The sequence below is a fragment of the Lepidothrix coronata genome, unplaced genomic scaffold, assembly GCF_001604755.1.
Source record: "Lepidothrix coronata isolate B3197 unplaced genomic scaffold, Lepidothrix_coronata-1.0 Scaffold5, whole genome shotgun sequence".
Taxonomy (NCBI): domain Eukaryota; kingdom Metazoa; phylum Chordata; class Aves; order Passeriformes; family Pipridae; genus Lepidothrix; species Lepidothrix coronata.
The window spans coordinates 6,041,289-6,064,055 of record NW_016690185.1 but is presented as its reverse complement, the minus strand read 5'-3'; the positions used below and the strand labels follow the sequence as shown (position 1 = coordinate 6,064,055).

Here is a 22,767-nt window from a genome sequence, read left to right as displayed (position 1 = left end):
CTATATCCTCTCCTCCTGTCGCTGGTTGCCTGGGAGAAGAGGCCGACCCCCAATTTCCCTCAAAACCTGAGGTAATCGTGCAGTCCCGTGCTTACTTCAGGTACTACAACTTTAACTCGGTCCTTTCCCGTACCACCTACTGCTGTGAGGGGACAGCACACACCAGTACATACCAGTACATCCCCGAGGACCAGCAACACCTCACTCGCTCCACTCACTCACACACACCGCATCATAGCACTCCCTGTGCCCTCCCAGTGCTGGGGAGGCCCACCTTGGCCACTCCTCGCCGCACGCGGGGGGCTTCCCGCGAGAAAAAGGCTTGGGCGACCAGCACAGCTGCCCCGAGCCCTACCACTAAAACCTGATACCCACCCCCGCCCCCATCTCGCCCAAGCCCCCGCGGCGGCAGGGACCTTCTCCGCCCCCGTCCCCGCCCGCAGGAGTGGCGGCAGGCTCCCGGCTCCCGCGGCCGCGGGGGCGGGCCGGGGGCGGGCCGGGGGCGCTCGGCGCGGTGCCGGGGCCGCGCTCGCTGGGGGGCGCGCACGGTCACGGCCACAGCCAGAGCCAGAGCCGCGGCCGCTCCGCGGGCGGGGCCGGAGAGTGACGCGGGGCTGCGCGGCGTAAGCAGCCCGGCGGCGGCCCCGGCAACCGGGGACTGCTGCTCCTGCTCCGCGCCCCACCGCACCGACCGGCCTCCCTCCGCCCGCTGCCGGCGGAGCGGACGGGGAGCAGGACGAGAGGAGAGGCTGGCGCCGCTTCTCGCAGCGGCCCCCAGAGCTTTGGCGCCGCAGCCCGGCGTGGCTGGCGGGAGCGGCGGCCGTAGGAAGCGCCCGGGGCGGGAGGAGCCGCCTCGGGCAGCGGATCGCGGCTCTCGGGTGCGAGGCAGGGCCGGAGGCGTTGGAGGAGCCCGAGCGGCGGCGGGGGCCGTGCGGTGAAGATGGCGACCCCGGGGATGGGCTGGCAGCAGCCGCAGCACGGCTACGGCGGCGGCTCCGCGCCCGGCGCGGGGAAACTCGGCTCGGGCTCGGCACAGGCGGGGCTGGGCGCCGAGCACAGCCCGGACCTGCACTTCAAAATGAGCAAGAAGATCGCCCAGCTGACGAAGGTGAGGGAGACGCGTCGAGTCGAGTTCTCTGCCGCCTCGGTTGTCTTCCCGCTCCGCGGTGTCTTTGCGCCTTGCTATCGCGCGGGCAGGGATGGGCCTGGAGAGGGGCTCTTTGTTGGGGTTGGTGGCAAATCCAGGAGGGATGTAGCCGGGTGTGTGCCTCGGAGGCTGCGCCTGGAGCGGCCGACTTGCCCCGCGGAGCATCCTTGTTCCCCGGGGGCCAGAGCTTGACGTGCCCCGCGGTCCCGCGGACCGGGAGCCCGGGGTTGGAGGCGGACCGCTCACGGGAGCTGCCGCAGTACCGGCCCCCGGTAGTTGTGTCCGAATCCCACCTGGCGCGGCCACCTATCCCGGTGTGTAGGAGCGGGTCCCTGGCTGCTGGGCTGGTACTTGATATTTATTCTGTGAAAATTACAGCTTCTCTTCTAGCTCTTTTTTAAGCCCTTCTCCAGATCTCTTTAAATTGTGAAATTCAAGTGTTGCTTGCCTTCCGTTTGCTGTAGTGCTGTTATTTTAGGTGTCTGGTAATAACTTAAGTGCCTTAGATGGCGAGGGCGAAGAGTGAGAAAATCTCTGGTCCAGTATTGCTGGTTGAACAGATTTCATTGTGTCATCCCGAGCCTAGAAAATACATTGTATCTTTCATAGAGGCTGGAGTCAAGCTACGAGGTGTTTTTGAAGCGTAGGGAAGGTAAGGCTGGTAGGCCCCGCGTTTCAAATGTGATTGCAGCTGTGATTTACTTAAAATAACTTAAAAGAATGCTTTGGTGCTGTAATCTTTCTTGTATGATGCTCAAACTGTAGGCGAATAGCCTTGTTTAGGGAATGAGAGGCAGATTATCTTTGTTAAAGAGAAAGCAGAAGAAGTCATTTCTGTCGAGAATTACATAGCTAAAACATTTAAAGGTAATTTAAAAGCACAGTGGGAACTGCTAGTATTCTTCAAATGTATGCTAAAATGGATGAAGGTGACATTTCGTTGGAACTAAGAATGAAGACTGCTGGCAGTCTCACAGCAGAGACAGTTCATATTTATATACAGTTGATACACTATCGACCAATTAAAAATAGTATTTATCATGGCACGCTGTGCACCTTCATTTGTTGGAAAACTGATGACTGAGGGGTATTTTGTCTTAGAATTCAGAGTCCAATGCCTTTCTATGTTAATATCAGTGGAATTCTAATTTCATAGGGAGAAAAGTTGAATTAAAATAAGCTGAGCAATCCCCTATGTATACAAATCACAAATTAAAATCTTAAAGGTGTTACTACAGACTTGTGCTCCCTGAAAGGTGCAGAAAGCACCTGGAGACCATAAACATGTATTAGGCTTACCTGAAGGCCTAGTGCATATGCGAAGTAATACTTTCAAAGACTAATTTGATTTTGTGTGTGTGTGTCTTTGATATATTCCCTTACTTTCTCTAGGAAACTCCCCAGCAGTTTATAGGTTATTTCAGGAATAGCATTCCCCCTCTGTTGTGGAGTCATTTGTGCATACCCATGAGTTCCACATCACTGGGCATGTGCCCTGTGCACTCTCAGTTATGCATCAGATATCTTGAGGTGGATGTGAGTTAAATATGGATTTAAATGCATGGTGATGAAATATTTTGAACATCTGTATTGGAAAATGTAAAAAGAGTGAAAGTAAATACTGTTTTTTCTTCCAGTTTTTTTTATGACCCATACTGAGTTCATCTAAAATTCTATATATTGTGTGCATGTCTGTCCTGACAAAGACTTCAGAGTAGTGCAAATGAGTTGTCTTCTGATTGTGCATTTAAAATAATTCTGAACTATATGCTTGTAAAAGGAGTTTACAAGTGAATTAGTCTTTTGCTGGACTGGAGTCTTGTATGTGTTTCCCAGTGACTTGCAGATTCTGGCAATATTTTAATTTGTGTCTTTGTGTTCTGTTTTCAAGGTTTAGGGAGAAAACTTGGAAAATCAGCTGATCTTTACATTGAGTGAAGGCCTGGAGTGAATAATAGTATTTTTAAATGTAAACCAGGATGTATATAAAAATACTTCTCTTGCACCTATTGCAACAATAAAATTAAGACTTTAAAGATTCAAAGTGCTGTATAAGATTAATTTCATTAAGGTAGAGGTACACCTTTTGACAGTTTTGTAGTTAGAGTGCTCAGGTGCTACATTTCTGTTTGTTACTTGATCTTTCAGAAAGAGAAGCTTAAAAGAAGTATAGAAACTTCTGGGTAAAGTGTAATCTAAACTTTCTAATCTGCTCTAGAATCTGAAGCCTGATTTGATAGCTGGCTGCAGAAATGAATCTTAATAAAGGACTCAAGCTACAGGGAAAAAATATACACCCACTACTTAATGTCTCAAGGTGAGAGTTAACTGTCAGAGAAGAATTAACTTCACTTTGCAGAAGATTTCTTGAAGTAAGTTGTTGCAAAAAAGATTTTTAGGATATTTCTATTAAGGTCTTTTGACCAAATTCTACTATTCTAACTTTGTCAAGTGCTCACTACCTTGTGTGTATAAAATTCCTCTTCAGTAATTTAGGAACTTATTTTTAGGAAAGCCACTTCTTAATTGTGCTTCTCAAGTCGTTTAATGTCACATGTAAGATACTTCTCACACACCTTTCAACTGTTTTCCCCATTTATTTATTTTTGACTGCCAACTTTCCTCTAAGAGTGCGTTGAAGATATATTAACTCTTTCTGTGGATTTAGAGCTTGAGTCAGGCACTTTAGCACGTCAAAGCAAACCCACTAATATAGTATAGTTGAAGGAAATCCAAATATGCATTGTCAAAGAAATATACACAATTAAGTTATTCAGACAGCTTCTGTCTTCTGACGAAAGGAATGTGACTCAATGGTTTATTTTTTCCTATCCTTGTACAGTTTGTATTATGAGCTGTGATTAGGAGCAGAAGAAAATGCTTTCCCTACAGAAGATGCAGGTCACTCATGAATTAAATGTAAAATTCCAAAATTAGGATTCGTCTCTTACTTTTTTGCATCACTTAGAGAGAATCTGATGTTTTAGTCAAAGCAATACAGGAACACAAAGTAAAAGGTGGAATTTGTTTAATAACTGGATTTAATCACTAATTCAGAGTGAGGCAAAATAAGGTAGGAATCAATTTCACTAAGCATAGCACTTCTGAAGGGCTTTACTATATTTTTACTTTTGCACGTGAGAGAAAGACTTACTTGATTTAACTTTAATGTGCTTAATTCACAGGGGAAGTTAAAACAAGTAGTTGGAAATGCAGCTTTAAAATATAAGATGATACTTCGTGTCATGTTCAAAGACTGCAGTAAATTGTAACTGAAGCAATTTTAGGTCTTCCTCTTCAGTATAAGCTCCTTATTTTCAGGCATTTTGAAAGATCTGTGTAGCAGTTTGGGATAAAGGAGCATCTGACACGAAGATTAAAGCCAACGAGAAATAAACTGCGATTATGAGATTGCATATATGCTTTTGTGCATATATACATGCAGGAGTGCCAATGCAGTGTTGAATTATGCCTGCTGCAGATGAAAATATGCAAATTGATTAAATATATATGCATAAGACAACTGGAATAGAAACAAAAAGCAAGTTGCTGCTACGCTTGCATCAGTAGGAGAGAATGGCACTAGTTTTTAGTATTGCCAGGAGAATTCAAGCTGCTTGGTTTTTGGTTTGTTGGGTTTTTTTTTGTTGTGGGGTTGGGTTTGTTTTTTATTCTTTTTGTGATGTAATTTTTAGCTTGAACATTTGTGGTAGAGAAATCCATATCCTAAATGTGCCTGCGAAGTCTGTTGTCCAAACTTTGTGACATCAACATAAATCTTTTACGGAATAACTGCATGATCTGTGCTGGGATTATAAAATGAGAATCTTCAGTATTGGTTATTGTATGATATTAGTTGCAGACATTTGGCATTAACTGGAGCAGCTCTGAAGAGAAGGAAGCACTTGGGAGCGTTGATTGATAAGAAACTCAATATGACCCAGCGATGTGCTCTTGCAGCCCAGAAAACCAGCCCAGTGTCCTGGGCTGCATTAAGAGAACTGTGACCAACAGGTTGAGGGAGGTGATTGATTCTCCCCCTCTACTTTGCTCTCCTGAGATCCCACCTGGAGTACTGCGTCTAGCTCTGAGGTCCCTGGCATAGGAAAGACCTCGACCTGCTGGAGCGAGTCCAGAGAAGGGCCCCAAGGACTATCAGAGAGCTGGACCTCCCCTCCTATGAAGACAGGCTGAGAGAGTTGGGGATGTTCAGCCTGGAGGAGAGAAGGCTCTGGGGAAACTCTACAGCAGCCTTCCAGTAACTAAAGGGGCCTGCAAGTGAGCTGAAGAGGGACTTTTTATAAGTGCATGTAGTGATAAGACTAAAGGGGAATGGCTTTAAACAGAAAGAGGATAGATTTAGATTAGGTACTAGGAAGAAATTCTTTCCTTTGAGGGTGGTGAGGCACTTGAACTGGTTGCCCTGAGAAGTTGTGGATGCCTCATCCCTGGAAGTGTTGAAGTCCAGGCTGGATGGGGTTTTGAACAATCTGGTTTAGTGAAAGGTGTCCCTGCCCATGGCAGAGGGGATTGGAACTAGGTAATCTTTAAGGTCCTTTCCAACCCAAACCATTGTATGATTCTGGAAGAAGGGTCTGTAAGTGCTACGCAGATGATCTGCATCCTACAGTTATAATTTCTGTCTATTTAGTAAAAAGAAAAGCTGTACAAATTTCTGTTTTTCCTTGGTACATGCTTAGAGCTGGATGGTTCAGTTCTGGAAAGGTTTCAAAAAAGTCAGTTCAAATACTAAGGCTACAAAGTTATCCAAGGCACATCATACTTGAGTAAAAAGAATCTAGAATCTGAGACTCTTGAGACGAGATTCTGTTCTCAACTCTTCCAACAGCTTCTTGTCTAAATTTTGGAAAATGCTTTTCTTAAAAAAAAATAATTTTCTCCTTTGACTTTCATTCTGTTATCCTGTGTTAGAGATAAGTACTTAGAAAATAGACATTAATGTTGTAGTTTAACCCTGTGAGTTACTAGGGGATGTAAATTTATTTCAAAGAATGAAGAGCAATTTTGATGATCTTTAATTCAGATGTTTATGTTTCTTATTGTATGTGCTCTTTTTCTGGGATGGTTAAAGGTTCCTCTCAGCTATTGCAGAATGCAGTTCTATGGAACCTTATAAGGTTTCTTATAAGCTATAAGGTTTAACTTATATTAATGATTCTTAACAAAATGTTTCCAGTGAAACTTTGTCAGTTTTTATTTGTAAGTATTCTGCCTCAGGGAACAAACCAACTAAACCTCTTGCAGAGGGTTCATTGTGCATAGGATTGTAAGAAAACTTTAAAAAAAAGAGCCCTTAAAAACAGGGAAGAAATGTAGATCTGAAAATCCCTGTAGAACTGTTTTGATGTTAGCTGTCATCATGTGATGGTTGATGCCATTAACAGTTTTGTAAAAACTTTGGATTTAGCTTTTTAAGCAGCCTTATGTCATCTCTCCAGTGTGTGTTAACATTGGCAGTAGGCCAGTATTTGCTAACAGTTCTAGGATTGCATGAAAAGAAATGAAATTTTGAGGCGGGTGTGATTTAAGTACGTATTTTAATGTCAGTATTTTTCATATGCTTTTGACTGGTAGTGTGGGAATAAATGTTATGTTATTACATTAAGAAATGGTTTTCAAGAACTAAAAGATATGAAAATGTAATATTAGATATTCAATTCATTTACATTTCTCTGGAGATATTCAATTTTGTTTTGTGTTAATTATTCCAAAGATAGCTGAAGTAAGTCTTCTAAGACAGGAGAGACTGAAGGTAGGAACTGAGAAAGTTAGACATAGACGATGTTTCTGAAGCAGGTGTCTTAAAATTTTTCTTTTTTAAATCATGCTAGTGTAGTCTCTCCGTCTTCCCTGTCAGACTCTTTCTGCATGGTGTTCTGTGTCCTTGTTCTGCAGTAATTATGGTCTTAGCAGGGAGTATTCATAGAAGAGAAGTTTTCTGTACCCATAATGGTATAAGGGCAAAGATGGGACTGGGTAAAAATGTCATGTCTTTAATACCATCTGGTAGAGTTCAGAAGAAGTAGAGCTTCAAGGCTCTCAATATCTTCTACAGGCCTTCAATAAAACCATCAGTTATTGTCTTTATCCGAATACTTGCTGGCTGATGTACTGGGAATTGCTTTAAAGCACCTGTGGCTTCTTTCCACGTTTTGTAGGACAAAAATTATGGTATTTGGTGTTCTAGTTAGTATGCTCTTTGTTTCTAAAGAAGAGATTGGGCATCTTTAAAAAAGAAAAGGGGAAAAAAAAAAAGAAAAAGGTTGACAGTCCTGATATATGTCCGGGAACTCTTATTTAGTTCTGTGATTTCCCAATCAGGACTAATTGAAATAAGTTAATTATTGTGATACTTAGGAGACCTCAGGACCGTATATCTGTCTCAAATGGTTCTTCCATTCATTATCATTGCAAACTTAAGAGGTAAGACATACTTTCTACATGGACCTGGTATGGGTATATTTTAGAGCTCAGTGTTGTGATATGTGTGAATTAGGTCAATGACTTCACAGTCTTTTATCACAAGACATCAAGAAGAAAGAAGTAGGACAAGAATGAAATATTTTTAATATTAAAAAATATATACTCAAGTAAAATTCCTTTACTCTCCACCCACATAGGTTTAATGGTTGTCTAGTAACTTGTAGTTCTTTTGAGACTACTGACAGCTTTATGTTCTAAAGATATTTTCTGTATGTGTGTGTAATTGAAAGTGTGATGGTGTTGAAAAACTGTCTGATCACACATTCACATAAGCTACTAGTCTAAAATGCCTCTTTAATATGCTTGTGCATATATCAACTTCTCTGAGATCATTTTGGTTTTGGTGTTTTTTTCTCCACATTTTACAAACATCCAAAAGAATACTCAAAATAAAGCAACAAATAAACTGGGGGAGAGGATGAATAATATGACCTGACACCTAGGAACAGAGTTTAGTGGTGGATTTGGAAGTGTTAGTTTAGAGGTAGACCTGATGATCTTAAGGATCTTTTCCAACCTAAATCACTCTATGATTCTGTATGTATCCTCTTGCTTATTCTTAATCATTGCTACATCAAATAATATAGAGTTACAAGGAGCTGGAAAACTGTTAAATGTTATTGCTCTGGTACTTACTTCAACTGTTAAATCCTGTGCATCAGCACACTAAGGATATTTAAAGAAAAACCTGAAAGACAGGGATTTTAGTATGAAGTTCAATGTTATCAACATGTCAAAATTTAAAAACTAAACAAGAAAGAACATGCAGGTCATAAATGAAACCTGATATTGCAACATCCATGAAATTTAAAATCTGTCAACCTTCAGCTGCTTTTTACATAGGATGATATAAAGCTTGTGAAAAAAATTAAGAAATATTTTGAATTTATTTTGATTTGAGGTTTTGTTGTTGTTACTGTTTTAAGCTAATTACTGCATTATGAAAGGAGTCTTTTGCAATTTTCTTGATTTAGATAAAATCAATAATATGTCAGTTGAGAATTAAGAGCGCAATACTGAAATGCTTTCCTCCAGATGCAAAAGTTGTAAAGTGGAGAGTCTTTTATGTATTTGAACAATGAAATCAATAGTTGAACTCCCTGTAACTGTACAAGGTATTTATAGATTAATTTCTCTGTGCAGTTATAAATTAGCATACGTACAGGACATTGAAGTACTCAATTCTGCAAGGAGATTTTGACAAGTCTTATAAAATTGTATCAGCAGAAGACAGCTGGGTTGTGGTTTTTCTTTTTTTGTTGTTGTTGTTTTGGTTTGGTTTTTTTGTTGTTTTTTTTTGGTTGGTTGGTTTTTTGTGTGTGTTTTTGGAGGTTTTTTTGGGGTTGGTATCTGGAATACCATGAATGTGCAAAGAAGTTGTTTCAAATGGATGAGACTTGCCATTCTTTAAAAGAAGTCAGATTACAATTTAATCTTAGACATAGTGGTGTTGTACTTTCTTCAAACGCAGTAAAACTGTATTTAGCAATAGCACTGTTTGTATGTTTGAATATTTATTATTGTCATGCAACCTGTTGGTCACACATACTTTGTTTTTTCATGTCTAGAAGTACAATTAGAGGCTTACTGCATCTAATACATGTGCAAAAGTGTTACTTGTCATGAGTCATTGTATTGGTATAGCAACTTCTAGCCTTAAGTAGCTTCTAAGCACTGAAATTGTTTCAATATCTCATTCTCTGAACTCGAGCTTTGGCTTTAATTAAACCAGTATTTTTGTCAATGACATTGCTGTTTCCCACCCTTCCAATTCTCCATTGAAAGCTTCATTCTCCTTTGAACTGTGTTGAGGAGGAGAGCGTTACTTTAAATAGTCACTAACTTTTTCTTACTTTTTGCAGGCTTACTGTTAAACAAACCCAGCAAATCTCAACATAACATTATGAAATCAGATGTATATGTCTCTTGGCTGATTCAAGTTTGGCAGTAGTAAGCCAGGCTTCTATGTATTTTTCTAATGACTGATGTCATACCAGTAACCAAAGGCATTGCATTCCAAAAATAACCAGAAGAAACAAAACCAGTCTAAAGCTATTCACCATCTTGGCCTACTTAATGCACATTACCTGGTTCTGTTTCCTCAGTCAGGCTCTTCTAACTGAATCTAGAAGGGTAGGAGGAAGAACAACCTTTTGCTGCGATTGTCACTTGGCTAGTCTCAAAATGACAGCTTTTAAAAATAGCTACTGTTAAAAAGTTCATGAAGTCCTTCTTGTTCAAGATGCTGCCATTAAATGAAAGACAACCTTTCAAGTACAAAAAGTAGTATGAGGTGAATATAAGAAATACTTAGTTTCTATTTTCATTTTTATGAGATTAAGGTAATCTTTCCGTCCAGCTTCCTAAAATTTAACTTCTAGAAACCTGAATTGTAATGTCTTTATAAGCAGGTGCACTATAATCCAAAGATTTTTAATGGAACAATGTTTTTGCTCAAAACATGACTGAAAGCTATAACTTGTAGTAAAGGGTGTCTGACACTGCCTTCTTAGATCTAGTATTTTGCAATATGTATGCTGATGTGTTTGGATAGGTCGTACTCAAATGTAGTACAGTAATCTTCTGTGACTGTCTTTGTCCCTTCAAAATTTGGCAAATGAAAATAATGGTAAATTATTTCTGTAATAAAGGTTAAGAAAGGACTTTAATTTTTTGATTTAACTGCTTTGCATAATTTTAAGTGTAGATTTCACTCTTAAACTGTAGTTTATTGTAGCTGGTAGTAATAAGTAATCAATTATATGTTTATAGGCTAAAAAAAGTGCAACAGCTTGAAAATCTGTATATGTGTTTCTTCTCAACGTTAACCTGTATCGCCGACATAGTTTATTTATTAAAAAAACTACTTTTTGTGTTGTGCCCCGGAATGGTAGAAATTTATTTGAAGCTTCTAATCTGTTATTATGATTAAGTTGTTCACTAGCTTTCCATATTGTGGAAATATAACAATATAGTGTTGATTTACAGTTCCATTAAATTCCTATGCCATAAAATTCAGTCAGACCTTTCTTTGTCCCCTCTTTTTTTTTTCTTTTCTTTTGTTTTAAAAGCATATGTCCATTTGCTTTGTGCTGAGACTGGGCTTTGACACAAAGATCAGTTTACATGTTCTTTGAACTGACCTGGGAGTGTTCTGTGGCCATTCGTTCTCCTCCCATGATTCTTCTCTTGCCTTTCATTATTTCCATGCTCTGCTTCACATTTTGTGAATGGTCCATATTGTGGATCAAAAAGGTATACATGGCAATTTGGTGTATTAGGTATGTTCTGTCTTACCTCGAAATACAAAATGCAAGCAGTTGCAATTCTTATCATTATGTTTGGACAGGCACTGCATTAGTAAGTATCCCTGCACCTTCTGTACAAGTGAAGAGCCTGAAGCAAGTTTAGCTTCTGTTCATTTGCATTCTTTTTCACAGCTATGAGTTGATACTGTAGGATAAACTAGATTTCAAATCCCAGATTGTTGGGTTTTTGTTTTGTTTTGGGTTTTTTTTGACAAAGCTGTTTGTGTAATAGGTGATTTTCCTCTAATGGAAATTTTAAAATGTGTTGGGTTGGGGTTTTGCTGTTGTTTTGTTTGTCTTTTCTTTTTCTGTGTGTGGTTTTGTTTGGTTTTTTTTTTATGGACTTATGCTCGCTGGTCCTGAGGGAAACTAGATTTCCTGCTTTCAAAGCACTGTTAATTTGGTGAAGTTGGAGACAGAAGTAAAATGCCTGTTCACTATAGGATATCGAAAAGAGTTACATGATGATCATAAACTGTAGCTTCTGTATGTGCCTATATGAAATTTTTGTAGAGAAAGTCTTAATGAAGTCCTGACTCATGTGGTATATTTGACTCTGGATTTGCTTGAGCCTTGTCTGTTCTTATGTAAAGGGATTCTTATAGAAAAAGGAATAATTTATTTAAGGCTACAGAAAGAAAGTTCTCTGGTCTGGGAAGCATAAAAACCCAGTAGCTTTGTCAAAGAATTGAGAGTAGTCTTAAGTTTATCTGCAAGAACTGATTGACATACATATGTTAGCGAAGGCTGAGGCTGTATGTGTGCTTCGTGGAAGACTTGTGAGGCTCTGCCCCTGTGAAGAGGAGCCTTGTCTGACGCTTTGCCTTGTCGGCTGTGTTGGCACTGTCGAATTGTTCTCCTGCCCCGTGTTGCTCCGTGGCCGGCCGGGCGGCAGCTGCCGCTCTCCGGGGTGCCGAGTGCGGGGCCGCCTCGACGTTTTAGCTTCACTATTGTCAACAGCAGCCGGGTTTTACTTGGTTTATGCAAACCAGTACATTTCCCTAGTGGCAAGATCTCGTTAGAGGCCCGACTTATATAACTACAATTTCCCAATCCTTTTATGTAGTCAGTGTGGTGAGCTATAACATTGATTACGCTGAACACTGTGAAGATAAGTGCAGTGAATTATTTCTCTGAAAGTGTGTGCCATGCCATTTTGTAGTGTCTTCACAAAAGCCAGGCAAAAAAAAAAAAAAAAAAAAGGACAAAGAAGCGAAAATAAAAACAAGCACAAGCACTGGCATTTTTCGGAGAGTTCTGTCAGCTAGCAAATTAAGAAGTGTTTGAGTATATCTGAATAAGCACCACTACTTCATTCACATTGTTGGGTCTCTGAAAGGGGGGTTCATGTTTGATTTTTCTAAAGCTGACTTAGGAAACATACAAAAGAATCCCTTGATTTATTCCTACAGGATTTGTATTTGGGTTTATTCTGTTCTGAAATAGCTGCATTTTTAGCTTTTAAGGACCTTAAAAACTTGGAAATACAATTGTCTTGTCATGAAATTCATTCAAGGTATGTATTCTATTTCTGGATGTTGCCCACAGTATCTAAGATTCGCAAGCCCTCAAAGCAAGAGGAAATTGCATCTTGAAACAACATACTACTTAAAAAACACTGATTTTGATGATTAATCAAAAACAATGGTACAGGTCTGTAAGATGACTATCTTTTTCACCTTTTTTCACAACTTAGGTGTTACTACTTCTTGGTTTAGGAAATCCTGGACTTAATATCACTCTGGTGAGAGAAAATTTGTTTGTTTGTATATGGAATATATCGAAAGTGAAGAGTGAAGATCCTTAGGGATCTGTATACCTGAAAGGCTAAAATCAAATATGCAAATATTCAAGAAATAAATGTGAAGGGAAATGCAGCTTTGAGACTAAAACACAACTTGAGAGTAGCCTTTGGTCTATCCTGTTTTCCTTGCAGCAATTTAGGGTCTAATCATATAGCAGATATGTCAACTATATTCTAGCTAGGTGATTAGAGCGTAAATGTGATTCTTTCTCTCAGGAAAGCAGATTGGGAAATTTGTACATCTGTCACTGAATCTTTTTTCTTTTTATTTTTTTATTTTTTTTTTCTTCATTATGCTTCTCAAGATTTAATGTCTTGGGAAATCGCCCAAAGCTACAGATTTGTAATGCTTGTTTCTGACATAACCTTATTGTTAGAGGTTAACATGCCAAAACTGAAAAGGGCTTTTGATTGGGTGTTGGTACTGCCACACCTCTCCCAGCACAAGGGTATTGATTTGTTGTTGCAGGTATATCCTGAATAAGTCTGTAACAGGAGGAAATAGTTGTTACCAGTTGAATGAAGAGTGAACACCTATGTTATTCCTGTTCATTAGAGGGCTAATCCTTGCATATGATCCCAAAGCACTGAAAACTTCAGTTTTCTTTTTTTTTTAACGTGGCCTGAGAAACTGAGATGATTGGGTTTCTTTAGCTTCTGTTGGACCTCAAGGTTTGGAGTTTTTGTAATGGAGTACAAAGGAAATCTAATTCTTGGTAAGTGCAGGGATTTACTTTAGTAAGCAGTCCATTACTGCTTTTTGCATATTTTTAGATGTTCATGTTTGGGTTGGGGGTGATGTTGTTTCTTTATTATGATACACTGGAATCATTAATGTTTAGTTTTCGTGGCACTTCAATTAATTAGTTGGAAACTCTGCATTGAATTCCAGTGTATTTTATATCTGGTTCTGTGATTGAAGATTATGCAAAATATAGGAGGTATATTAAGAACTTTATGAAAAGTCTATGGCAAACCATCAAGTGCAAGCATTTATTTGACTTTTTATTTGTAAAAGGAGACATTTCTGAAATGTACATGGCTCTGTCATTTTGCATCAAGCTTGTTAATTTTTAATGTTATTATAAATAACCTTACACTTTCATGGAAGAGATTATGTTTTGGAAGCTGTGTTGTATACAGTCTTTTTAACCCTTAAACTATAGGTAAAAAGCAATGGAAATTCTTCTAAAATATAGATTAGAATTAGGGAGACGATCTACCAAAAGCAGAACAGAAAGCTAAATATCAAAAATTTTCACCTTCCTTTGAACCTTTTCTGACTGTATAATGGGCACAGTGGTGCATCAGTTGCTGAAGATACTTGTCTTTAATGTGTAAGAGTGATGTTAAAAAACCACGAACAAACCAAAGCATAAATGGTATTTGCTAACTAAATTTGAATTCCACTTTGAAAAAGTATCTGAAAACTTTAGCAAATTTGCTGTTGACTGTTAAATGTTTTAGTCTGAAAATTAAATTGTTCCATGCTGTTTCTTACAAAGTTAAGACATCATTTATAATTGTATCAAATTACAACTGATTTATTGGAAGTTGCATGGTACACAGAAAAGTCTTAAAATGTGCCTTGGAATAATTTCTCAGTATTCTATGAGTGTGTTCTTTGTATATGAGTTACATAGATCATTCTTAAATTTCTCTGTTAACTAATTGTGTATTTTGCAATATGCCACCAATTTAGCTTATTTTTTATTCATTTCTCTTTTTGTGTAAAAAATGGAGAGTTTTGCACTAGTAGTCAGAACTAGGCATGTTTGTTTGAGACACTGAATATATAAAAACTGACAAGTGCGTGATACAGACCTGTACCCACCTCAACGCCAGAGGCCTTGAGCTGATTATTTAAGGTGAAGTTGCACACAAGTGCTTGGTGATTTGGTTTCTTTAATCTTTTTTTTTTTCTTGTAAATCTACCTGTGTTTGATTTATATGTATTCCTTGATTTAAGATTGCCACTATTTTCTCATTTGCTGAATTAAAGTAATATATATGCTGAAAGAAGACTTCTTGATTTTCCTTTAATCATCTTTACCATGTTAGCTATCACAGATTTTTTTTCTTAAGGTAGTTCATCACAGCCAAAACTTGAGGTCTTGATTAAGCTCCTTATTGGACTGACCCATCAGGTGTGGGGAATTTTTGTTGGAAGTGAAAAATTCTGAACAGTCTTACCTACTGTGTACAGTGGAAGAGGAGTTAGTGTCTCCCATTTCATGTGAAATAAAGCAAGTATTGTAAAAGAGGCAAATCATTTACAATATGAATACTCTTAAAATAAGCTTCTTGTAGAAGAAATTGTAGAAGCCTTTATTGCAATTGCATGAGACAACTTCATGAGCACATTCACTAGTGTAGCTCTCCAGAGGATTATGTCACTGATGAAGTTTAGATTCGACTGGATAACCATAACAAGAAAATACAGATGTTGAACTGGTAACTGAGTGTTCATGATTCTACTTACTGTATTATTGGGATGAATGGAAAAAAGAGATGCTTTGGGACAAAGCAATATAATTGTATGCTTTTACCAGGACATCAGTTTCTTTGTAGGTCTCTAATGGAGATATTACAGTTTTCCCACCTAAATATACACAATCTTTTTTTTTTTCTCTTATGTTTTTCTTTAATTTTTATCACATGGTTTAGAAAACTTGTGGTGAAAGGAACTGCTGCATACTAGGAGAAAGAATATTTTTTTTTTGTGTGTGGGACTGTTTTTAAGGAAATTTAAAATTGGTTACATCTTCTCTGCTCTTTGTTGTGTGCCTGTGAGTGCTGGACAAGTAGACCTTAAGGTAGACTAAAAACTCACTGAAACTCTGGATTTAATGTGTTGTGGTCAGCTGTGGGAAGCCCAGCTGGGGGCTGGTCACTAATGGTGTGCCCTAGAGGACTATAATGAGGACAGTACTGTTTAACATTTTTGTTGGTGACTTGGATGATGAGACAGAATGCACACTTAGCAAGTTTGTAGCCAATACAAAACTGGGACATGTGGTTGATAAAACAGATGGGTGTGCTGCTGTTCGAAGCTGGACAGGCTGGAGGAGTGCACAGACAGGAACCTCATGTGGAGGCCTGCATCTGGGGCAGCACAAAATCGACTGGCTGGAAAGCAGCTTAGCAGTAAAGGCCCCCGGGGTCCTGACAGACCATGAGTTGAACATGGTCCAGCAATGTGCCTTTGGCAGAGGAGGTCAGTGGCATACCGGACTGCGTTAGACAGGGCGTCACCAGCAGTTCGAGGGAGGTGATCCTTCCCCTCTATTCGGCACTGGTGAAACACACCCGGAGTGGTGGGTCCAGTTCTAGGGCTCCCCAGTAAGAGAGAGATGTGGACATACTGGAGTAAGTCCAGCAAAAGGCCACTAGGATGATGAAGGGACAGGACCATCTGTCATAGTAGGAGAGGCAGAGAGAGCTGGGACTGTTTAGCCTGGAGAAGAGAAGGCTTGCGGGGGGATCTTGTGAGTGTATGTGTATACCAGATGGTAGGGAGTAAAGAAGACTGAGCAGGCATATTCTTAGTGATGTCTCATGAAAACATAAGGCAATAGGCACAAACTAAAACATAAGAAAACACTTGTTTTGCTGTGAGGATGGTTGAATTTTGTCACAGGTTGCCCAGAGAAGTTGAGGAGTCTCCTTCCTTGGAGATATTCAAAACCTATTTGAGCAAGACCCAGTACTGTCTGTTGTAGCTATACTTTGCACAGGGAAGTTGGACTATATGACTTCCAGATGAACTTCCAGCCTCAGTTTTTCTGTGATTCTGCAGACGTGGTTTCTTTAATAGTGTGTCAAACCTTTAAGCTGTGGGTGTCAAATGTCAAAACTAATAGCTAGTATTGTGTAAATACTGAGGTGTAGGTGGGAAATAACAAATTTTTTTCATTGCATGATAGATACCTGGAAAGTATCCCAGTAGGCCACTGCAAACTTGTCCTAGATTCATCTCGGGCTTGGCTTTGACAGTAAACTTGGAATCTCAACTGGTATGATTTGAACAAAAGTGAACTGTGCCACCTTGTACTTAATTTATGGTTTTGCTTCTATAACCTACATTAAAAAAAAAGAGTGTAATTGGTGATCAATCCTTAGTTTGAACATGAATTTTATTTTTTTTAGATAAAATCTGGATAGTTTTTTTTCCAGAGGAAGGGAAGAGAAATTACGTCAAGATAGTATAATATTTCTGGGGAAGTGGCTCAAATTCTTCTGCAATTATTAAAAATTCCATGAATAGACAAAATTCTGGCTGGAATTTCCTTTATTCATTCTGGAAAATGATCATTTGCCATTAAAGCTTCCAGAGATGATTTCTAGTTAATGCCTTCTAGAAAGTGAAAAATGCTCTAGATAAAAATATCAAGTTGAGAGTCTTGCAGTGTGTGCTTTTCACTAATAGGTGAAAAGTATGCACTGCATAGGTGCATACTTTTTTGGAAGGCTCTGTGCCTTTCCTTCACTTAAACAGGCCTGGAAAGTAGAGAGACAATTATGAGCAAGAAATGGACTTGTTTGCTATTGAAAACACTGATGAAGATTTCTTCTTTGCTCCATAGAGCTGAGTGGTATATTCTTGTCTGTGTGGTCTCTTCTGCTGAGAGGAACCTCTAGATACTGGAATTGCATAGAATCTGCAGAAGCTCTTGCAGAAATAAAACTCAAAATAGATCATGCATTGAGAGGAAAAGACCTGCAGGCAGAGAGAGTGCAAAAATGAACTCTGTTTTGATGGGGAAGAGGAAACTGGGAAGACCTTTTCTCTGTCATACAGTACTGCTGTTTCTTTTAGAAAACTGAATACAAGAAACCTTTTGCTAATGTTTTCATCAGCTCAACACTTGAGGACTCGTCAGTAAGATTGAATAGCGTGTATGAGTGATAATAATGCTGACTATGCCTTGCTTTCAGGTTTACAAGCAAACTAAGAGGAACAGAGATCATCTTTCTTTAGTGTCAGCTTCATTTACAATTTTCCAAAAGTACTTGTGACATTTTCAGGTGATGGCACTCAGAAATATTGCTTTGGATATCCTCTAGAGCAGATTTAGAAATGGAGATATTTCATTTTCCTTCGCATTTCCACAGTTGTTGTTCTGTCTTTACCACCCCTGCTTTCCCCTCTTCCTCCCCTTGCCAAATAAAAGAAAAAACAAATCCTTTTCATTCTAAATAGTTAATGTCAGTTCCCCATATTAGTGAGTACTTCCACAAAAATTATTTTTTCCTAAAAAGTAAGACAATTTGCCTTGGATATCCTTAGTTATTTAAAAGCTATGTGTTTTGGGCTAAGCCATGTGTGGAGAAATCCAAAATCAGTCAGTCACTGGACAGTTTTTAATCATAAACATCTAGTGAAAACTAAATGTTTGAAAACATGATACTTCAAATGGTAAAAGTTAGTAGGAGGTTAGATTTGGTGGTGGAATAGGTTAAGATTTAAGAGTAAGTTTTTAGTCTTGTATTATAATGTAAATGAGCTTGAATGATGAAACAAGGAAATAGATTTTGAAGGAAATGGGATGGTGATTATTTAGATTTTGGATTCCTTTGAGTCTTATGACATTTTTCTGTGTAGTACAAATAACTGCATGACTGAAATGTTTCTTTCTGATGAAAATAAAGGAGGTGAAAGTACAGATGTGATGTATGAAGAATAATTTTGCCAAGCCTAGCAAAAAAAAAGGAGACAAAATATAATTTATGTCAATATAATTGTTTATGACTGTTAGACATTTTTTATAGTGGCCTTTTCAAAATAAGAATTGATTTTAGAAAATAAAAAAACTTAAGCTTTGCTTTTAGACAATAAACAGAATCAACTGCCTAATCTTACTCTTTTTATATGATTGGTTTTTTACTCTAAATTGAGAGGCTCTAAGTGTGACAGATTTGTTGTTGATATATGCTTTGTAGAAAATTTCAATTTCTCTTCATCCTTTTAGGCTCTCATCATTTCAATCTCAGTGAATGTCATCCTTTGAGCTATTTGATCCTAGTGAAGAAAATTCACTTCAGTGCCATCACTCGTATATTTTGCACCAAAAGGCTGTTTTTCTTGTGTGTATGCTCTTTCAAGGAGTAATATGAATAGCTTTCTGTTAAGAAAAGGAATAAAGTATGCAGTGGTGAATTAGAAAATATTTTTTCCTTTTAAAAATATGCAGGGAGTAAGGGAAATTTCTGAATGAGGTAAGGTCTGGAAAAAAATTCCAGCTTCATTAACTGTGGTTGACTATTAAGATGTAATTTGATGGTACTAAATACAGAAACCAGAAAAGGAAAGGAGCAGCTCACTATGGTGTGTGAGTAATTAAAGCAGATGGAAATACGGCATCTGTATTTTTTCTGTAATGTAGTTCTGAAACAATGCTGATGATTTGGGATGAATCAAATAATTTTGAAGTCATAGTGTTGAAGTATTCTGAGAAGCTTTGTAAATAGCTGTTGTATTTTAGTAACATTTGTGTAGTAGAGCTCTCCTTATTGGTTAAGCAGGTATGTGGTTTAGAGCCACTTAGCTTGACTTACAGATATTGGCCAAGTTGAAAATAAGTGCTGATTTTTCAAGGAGCCATTACGAAGCATTTAAACTGTTTTCTGGTGGTATTTGCTTCCATTCTGACTAACTTTTGAAGCTTTTTTTAAACACTTTTCTGCTCTTTCATAAGAGTCTTTCCTTGGGTTGTATTGAAATCTGTCATCATGAAAATACTTTTGATGTCATGATCAGATTGAAACTTCGATTAAACTCTGTTTTGACTTACTTTGCAAGTTGGTTTTATGCTTTGGCACAGAAAGTAAATTTATGTGCAGTTAATAAAACAAAATGTCTTAGTCATGCAGGTAATATATTGCTTAGAAGTAGCTCTATTTGAGAACAGCGCAGTATGAATGTATGGAATTGGACTGCTGAACTCTGTACAAATTTATGTAACTCCATTAAAGCCAGCAATGCCAGTGTAGAACAGCTGAGCATTTCTCTCAGAAATAGATGTTGTGTAGTAGCCAAGTGGGGGATTAAGTGCCAGGTCATACAAAACAATAGGGGTGATGTCTCCCCTAATTTGATTTATAGCAAAGGGGTGCACTTTACTTGTATCCAGCTGCTTCTTGTCTTTCTGTCAAGGTCTTCAAGTCTACTTTTTCCTTATGGAAAAACTGTTTTGGTTCAAGCTTGTGCAGATAATTCTAGGATGTTTTACTTCTCAAAATCAGTTAAATTGAATCTGGCCAGTAGCCTGTCCATCTGCAGCATTCTTTATCGGGCATCTTAGCCACTGACTAGAAGTAATGTCTAGTGTTATTCAACTGAATATCCAACTTATATCTCATAGTCCTATGCTATTATCTTGATATAGCTCTTCCCATTTCTTGTTTGTGATATCACTTCTGCTTGTTTTGCACCTGAGTTTTTTCCTCAGCTGAAGGTATTCCAGCAGTTATATTGCATTTCATAGAGTCACAGAATCATTAAAGTTGGGAAAGATCTCCAAGATCATTGAGTCCAACCTTTGATTGAATACCTAGAACATAGTACTAAGTGCCATATCCAGTTGCTTCTTGAACATTTCCAGGGATGATGACTCCACCACTTCCCTGGGCAGCCCATTCCAATGTTTGACAACCTTTCAGTGAAGAAATTCTTCTTGATTTGGATGGTGCAGCATTGTATCTGTCTGTCATGCTTTAGCCAGGTCATGATTATTTAAAAAACCTTTATGAAGTGAACTTGTATTTCATCAGTGTTTAAGTTATTAGTTTGTTTTTTTAAGTAACTTTACTATGAACATCCTGAAAATCAAATTAGAAGAGCTTTCAGTATATAGGGTCTGCGTGCTATATCTAATACATGTTGTATCTACCATTCTCATTTTTTCTGTTCTTCTGTCTTCTAGACTTAGTAAGAATAACAACTTCACCTGTTCTCCAAAATCCAAATTGCATATTGTCAAGTAAGTTTTCCTCTTTGTAGTGGGTTGACCCTGGCTGGATGCCAGGTACCCACTAAAGCCTCTCTCTCACTCCCCTCTGCAGCTGGACAGAGGGGAGAAAATATAACTGAGGGTTCATGAGTTGAGATAAGGACAGGGAGAGATCACTCACCAACCACTGTCATGGGCAAAACAGACTCAAAGTGGGGATATTAATTAAATTTGTTACTAGCAGAATCAGAGCAGGATAGCGAGAAGCAAAATCTTGAAAACATCTTCCCCCACTTCCTTCCAGGTTCTACTTCCTTGCCCCAGAGGCACAGGGAGATGGAGAATGGGGGTTACAGTCACTTGTCGTTTCTGTTGCTGCTCAGGGAGAGGAGTCCTTCCCCTGCTCCCCGTGGGATCCCTCCCACGGGAGACAGCCCTTCATGAACCTCTCAGATGTGAGTCCATCCCATGGGCAACAGTCTTCACAAACTGCTGCAACATGGGTCAGTTTTCCACAGGGTGCTCTAGCATGGCTCCCTCACACGTCACAAGTTCTACCAGGAAAACCTGCTCCAGTGTGGGCTCCTCTCTCCACCGGTCTGCAGGTGCCTGCCAGGACCCTGTTCCAGCATGGGTGTCCCATGGGGTCACAGCCTCTTTTGGGCATCCAGCTGCTCCTGTGTGGATTCCTCCGTGGGCTGCAGGTGAATTTCTGCACTCCTGTGTTCCTCCATGGGCTGCAGGGGCACAGCTGCTCCACCATGGTCTGTACCATGGGCTGCAGGGGAACCTCAGCTGTGGCACCTGGAGCACCTCCTGCCCCTTCTTCTCCACTGATCTTGGTGTCTGCATAATTGTTCACATGTTCTCACTCCACTCTTCTTTGGCTGCAATTTTCATTTGCACAGTAACATTTTTTTCCTTCTTAAATATGTTATCACAGAGGCATTCTTACCATTTCTGGTTGTCTCAGCCTTGGCTAGCACCAGGTCTGTCCTGGAGCCGGCTGGCATTGACTCTACTGGACATGGACATGTTGCTTCTAGCAACATCTCACAGAAGCCACCCCTATAGCCCCCTCTCACTCCCCTCTTCCCCCCACCCTGCTACCAAAACCTGGCCACAGAAACCCAATACACTCGTTTTCCCTTCCATCAAACATCATGTGCTTTCCATAATTGCTGTCTTGTTTTCTGGATGGGAGAAAGGCTAGATCTAAGGGTTTCTATTTTTTATTTTATTTTGATAAATATTTGTAAGGGATATCTGTCATTTTTTCTTCCTCAGAAAACTGGGTATAGTTATGAAATTCCTTTGCTCCACTATAATTTTTTGGTGTGAGGAAAATACCCCACTTGTCCATTTTCTGCACATCCAAGATAGCCATATAAGAATTTTCTACTACCCATATCAGGATGCCAGCTGTTCTCCAGTGGTCACGCTGTATCCAGTCAAAGACCTCGCTTGCTCTGCCGAATGGAGTTGCCCCCAAGTGTCTCTTTCTGTCAGCCTCATATCTGTGCTAATGCCTCTGTCAAATCCCCTTTTGTCCCCCTAAGGTGGTATTTCACTGGTGACACCCAGTCTTGGAAACACTCAGCTGCTAGAGCAGAAGGAGCAACATAGCCTGATTGCCCACTTGACCTCTTGTAATGGGTGAACTCCTTCTTGGTTCACTAGTGATTGCTAAAATCATTTGGAAGATTGCATGTTGTTGTGCCCTGGTCCTGAGACCTGAGGTTTAAACCACTCTTGACTCTGGCAGCAGACTGCACGTCTTCTGAACTTGTGAACACCATGTTATTGCTCAGTGTGTTGGGCTATAAAAAGAGGTACAAGTAATGCGCTCCTCTTGTTAAGTCTGATTACAGAGTGTTCTGCAGCTGTAGCTTTACCTGCCAGCATGCTTTTGATTTCTATTACCTGCTTGGCTTGATAAAGGTTATCCCTATTCCTGGATTAGGACAAAGTGCATGTTTCCAAGATAGGCTATGGTAACATAAAGCTCCTGATTAGCTCCCAGAAAGCCTGTCATTTGCTGTCTGGTACAAC

The 22,767-nt window shown here is 39.4% G+C and overlaps 1 protein-coding gene across 6 annotated transcripts in view; it reads left to right on the top strand.

The window, feature by feature from the left end:
- The first annotated feature begins 940 nt into the window (after positions 1-940).
- The window catches only part of FAM184A (family with sequence similarity 184 member A), a 77,744-nt gene continuing 55,917 nt past the window's right edge, over positions 941-22,767 (top strand). For all 6 annotated transcript variants that reach the window (XM_017828093.1, XM_017828078.1, XM_017828123.1 and 3 more), the window contains exon 1: positions 941-1,108. In XM_017828093.1, coding sequence (XP_017683582.1) covers positions 941-1,108 — 168 coding nt within the window. The remainder of the gene's footprint in view (positions 1,109-22,767) is intronic.